General features: G+C 46.1%; 1 protein-coding gene across 1 annotated transcript in view; it reads right to left on the reverse strand.

Annotated features, from left to right (window-relative positions):
- T265_14346 (hypothetical protein) overlaps nt 1-2,931 on the reverse strand; it is a gene marked incomplete at both ends in the record, with an annotated part of 16,676 nt that extends 13,745 nt beyond the window's left edge. Inside the window, one exon of the mRNA XM_009173249.1 lies at nt 1,760-2,931. Within this exon, the coding sequence (XP_009171513.1) occupies nt 1,760-2,922 (1,163 nt within the window). The remainder of the gene's footprint in view (nt 1-1,759) is intronic.
- Nucleotides 2,932-3,861: the final 930 nt, after the last annotated feature.

Below are 3,861 nucleotides of genomic sequence, written 5' to 3' on the forward strand. Positions count from 1 at the left end.
ATATATATATAGATGTCTTATGGATCCCAAACACAACAACCAGTGGTCATTCCAGGCGTCCCTTCATAGTTATTGTCTGAAATCGAGGTTCGTGAGCTACTCAGGCACAGTTGCACATGCACATAGGTCCACATGCCGTGACATGTAGGAGCAGTCAACAAAGGCAACCTCTTTACCGTCAGCATTCCAGACATTTGGCTTGGTAATTGCCAAGCCCCCGCGATGAGCGATGACTATTCGGATAAAACATTCTAACTATTTACAAGTGATAGATAGCCGGAATGAGAATCACGCCGAAGAAACTTAACTCTATAATCGGGCTCACCAATGGACGTGACTTTATCACCGAAACGTCGTAGGTAGATGAACGAACTGTTTGACTACGAATGTGCGATCACTGACGGTCAGTCCGATCAGCAATGGATAATCTTCTTGTGTGAAAGAAAGAAAGCGTTCAGCTGTAGCACCCTTCCGATGCCTAGTTGCCATGCCACCCAAAGGAAGGAAGCGGGCTGGGATACTGCCAGGTTGCCCAAGCCTAGACAGGGGAAGTCGGGTGGCGGAGGTCGGATTCGACCCACGGATCTTCCGGTCAGTAAATTCGCGCTCAAACCACTTGGCATCTCGCCCCCTCTCTCTTGTGAACGATAGAATTACTGCACAACCGATCGGACTCGTCCAGGAGAGGGTTCAGTACTGTCAGGTCGTAATTATTTGATGGCTCAAGTGGATGAGAGCTTCCTCACAAACGTCAACTCAGACTGAGTACGCAGCTCTCCCTACATTTGACAGAGTGGCAAACGTTTAGCGGTTGAAGTGTAACACAGTCCAGAACTTACGGATCGATCTGACACCAGTGTGCGAGTAGAAAATATTCTACCTTCCAATCATAGCGCTTTGTCACGCATGGATTATTACACGGATTGTTCATTAAATGAACAGATCTACATCAATCCAATACCAAATAAGGATGCAACTGCAGGGGACATACAGCAGTCAAAAGATGGCGCAGAAAATCTACACGTGAAGTGGTCGAATAGGTTTATGAGTAAAATCGGTACCACATAGACATCACGGAGGGAAACGCTAGGGAGTGAATGTTCTGGGGTCGAAATTAATGGGTCGCCCGAAACCATTCTTTGGATATAGAATGCCAGAAGTGAACCATCATATATCCGATAAAGTGCTACCGAAGTTAGAGAAGCAAAGTCCGAGAAACAAAACCTCGAGGAATGAATAACAAGGGCCTATGCTTTTCAAGTGACCCAAATGTCTGACATCAGAGCCCTTGTCGAACTCGCAAAAGATGTCCAAAAGTCTGCTTCGGGAAGGGTATGCTTGGTCCTCTCTGAAAACGGCATGTCAAAACTCGTCGAACCGACGGAGCATAAAACACTAAGAACTAGGAGGATTTCAGAACGACATAATTGATTTGCGACCACCTAATTTAATGGACCACATTCATTTAGAAAGCTAGATTCGATAAACTGCGGAGTAATGACTGTTGTTCAACATGCATAGAACAACTGGGGGTCCGAATGGGTGGGAAAAAGTACAGCTTGTCCAAAGCTAGTCGAGGTTAGGTGAATTTCTGAAAGCTAGCAATAAACAGGACACACATGCACATCTTCATTCAGGAAAATAGATGAGCCTTCCGTTTAAGGGTGTCCGTCACTAAGATATAGACCAGTTATATAATGACATCAGGTCTACACAAAATCACTGTAACTACGGTTACACTGAAAAACAGTACACGTACTTCGGATTGTCCAGAAGCATTTGCTGTGCTTCACTCCAGGTCGTCCGGAATGTAAGATTTGGCATTCCACTGAGTATTTCATGGAAAACTTTGATATTTCTCTTTCTGACCACTTTCGCCTCATCGCGTTCACGTTTGGAAATCAACTGCATCACGTCCTCGAAAAGCTCCCGTCTATCTCGATCAGGCACGGACGTCCACTCACGAGCATCTGAGAGCAACTGTTCTACTTTTCTGTAAGACATGGTGGAATGGAGTTTTGGATGTCGGAGAAGGAAGCGTTCTAAGTCCTCTTTCGCCTGTTTAGCGCGTAGGCGTTGTTCTTCACGCTCCTCCTTCAAGCGTTGTGTCTTGTAGACATTGAAAATTTGTTTCTTTTCTGTGAAGGTCTTCAAAAGAGAATATCGTGGGTCGGCGGAAATAAGCTTGAGGGCCTGCTCCCAAGTCGCAGAGCCAGGTACGTTGCAGTCACGGAATAAGCGACGTAGTCCCTCTGCCATCTCCCCACGAGTTTTGTACTCTTGATGCGGTGCAGGAGAACCGCCTGAGCTTGTAGTGCCCACCCGCCCGGCATTATCTGCGTTGGTACGATCCACATACTCATTTTGCGTTTCCGCTGGGGCTTCCGTTGGAGGTGGTGGGGGTATTGGAATACTGTCCGTTGTTGTCGGCAAGTCGTAAGAACTCAACGTGGCCATCATTGCTTTTTCGATAGCTGAAGGTTCCGGCGGCTTAGAGGGCTCGTCCTTAGGCGTGGCCGGTGTACATGGAGTTCCTAATACTGAAGAAGTGGGGACCTTTTTGTCTGACGCGGCTGTCGATGAGGCACTTTCTGCCTGATTCTCAGCATCAATTAATTCTTGTGGCTTCACCCAAACAGACTGTTTTGTTTGTTCGTTAAAGTAGTATAACCTCCCGTTTTCTGACTTGAATTCTTTCCAAGGACAACTTGAAAGTATAAGTTCCCTGGTAGTTTTAAGTTCTTGCGGCTTTTCCCAGGTAGTCTGCTGCGTTGCAGTGTTATAGTAGTACTTACGCCCATCGTGCGATGTGTGTTCTATCCACTGACTGACCGGAGCGATGGTAGGTACAGCAGCAGGCAGGTATGCTACTTGAGCATACGGATGATGGAAACTGGTTGTATAAGGAGGATATCCAGCCATAATGTCGACTGAAAAACAAAAAGCGTGTCAGAAGGATTAGTAGATCAAGGATACGATTAAAACCAGAAAGCCGAATTCAACTGAATATTGAGTTTCGAATTTCTAATATCTGCATCCTTTCTAATTCGGGTGTCAACCTGCCTTAACTAGCCAGACCAGGACCTCTGTAGGCTACTCGAGTTTTACTAAAACCGTGAATCAGTTGATGTGAATGACCTCGCACGACAACCGGAGAGCAAACGTGGTAGGAACCCGGAAAACGAACTTTTTCAGCCATGCATATCATAAGTCATCGAGTTATAAACCGAACCGGATGAATTACTGCCCGTAGCAATAGCCTTTGTCCGTGCGATTGGCGGCTGCTGATGTCCTCATTCCGAGTACCCAGAGACCCATAGATAACGCGCCAGTCGTATTTATAGCTCTGCTGATGGCATTAAACAACTATGCTTTTGGGCGGCATTGCTGGGTTTTGGGCCCATACCTTGCGAGTTTAACGTAGCACTTCCAGTAGGCCACGCTGAACAGCCTGTTAGTCAATGGCCTAGGGATTGTAGTTAACTGTGTGTAGGAAGCACAACTGAACACTTATGTCACAACCGATCAGCAGTGGCCAGTCGTTCGTTGTACAATCTAGCCAGGGAGCAACAATTCGACGTAGGACTTGCATCTTTCGACTTCCATACCGCCCAACACTTAGCAGTCAAGCAAAAAGGTGAACCTGCGGGATGTGGTGTAGACGGATATGAAATATAATCGGAACGACCATGTTCATACATTTAAATGAATTTCGTAAACAGTGCGAAGTGTCTCGGCCTACCCACGAAACTGTTTCCCAGCCACAAAATGCAAACAGAAAAGAAACGTACTTACCATCACCGAATGCAGAAATTTAAGCAGTTTTATCTAACAGGTACATTGTCTCATTTTATGAACCGT

Source organism: Opisthorchis viverrini (genome assembly GCF_000715545.1).
Source record: "Opisthorchis viverrini unplaced genomic scaffold opera_v5_189, whole genome shotgun sequence".
Lineage (NCBI taxonomy): Eukaryota > Metazoa > Platyhelminthes > Trematoda > Opisthorchiida > Opisthorchiidae > Opisthorchis > Opisthorchis viverrini.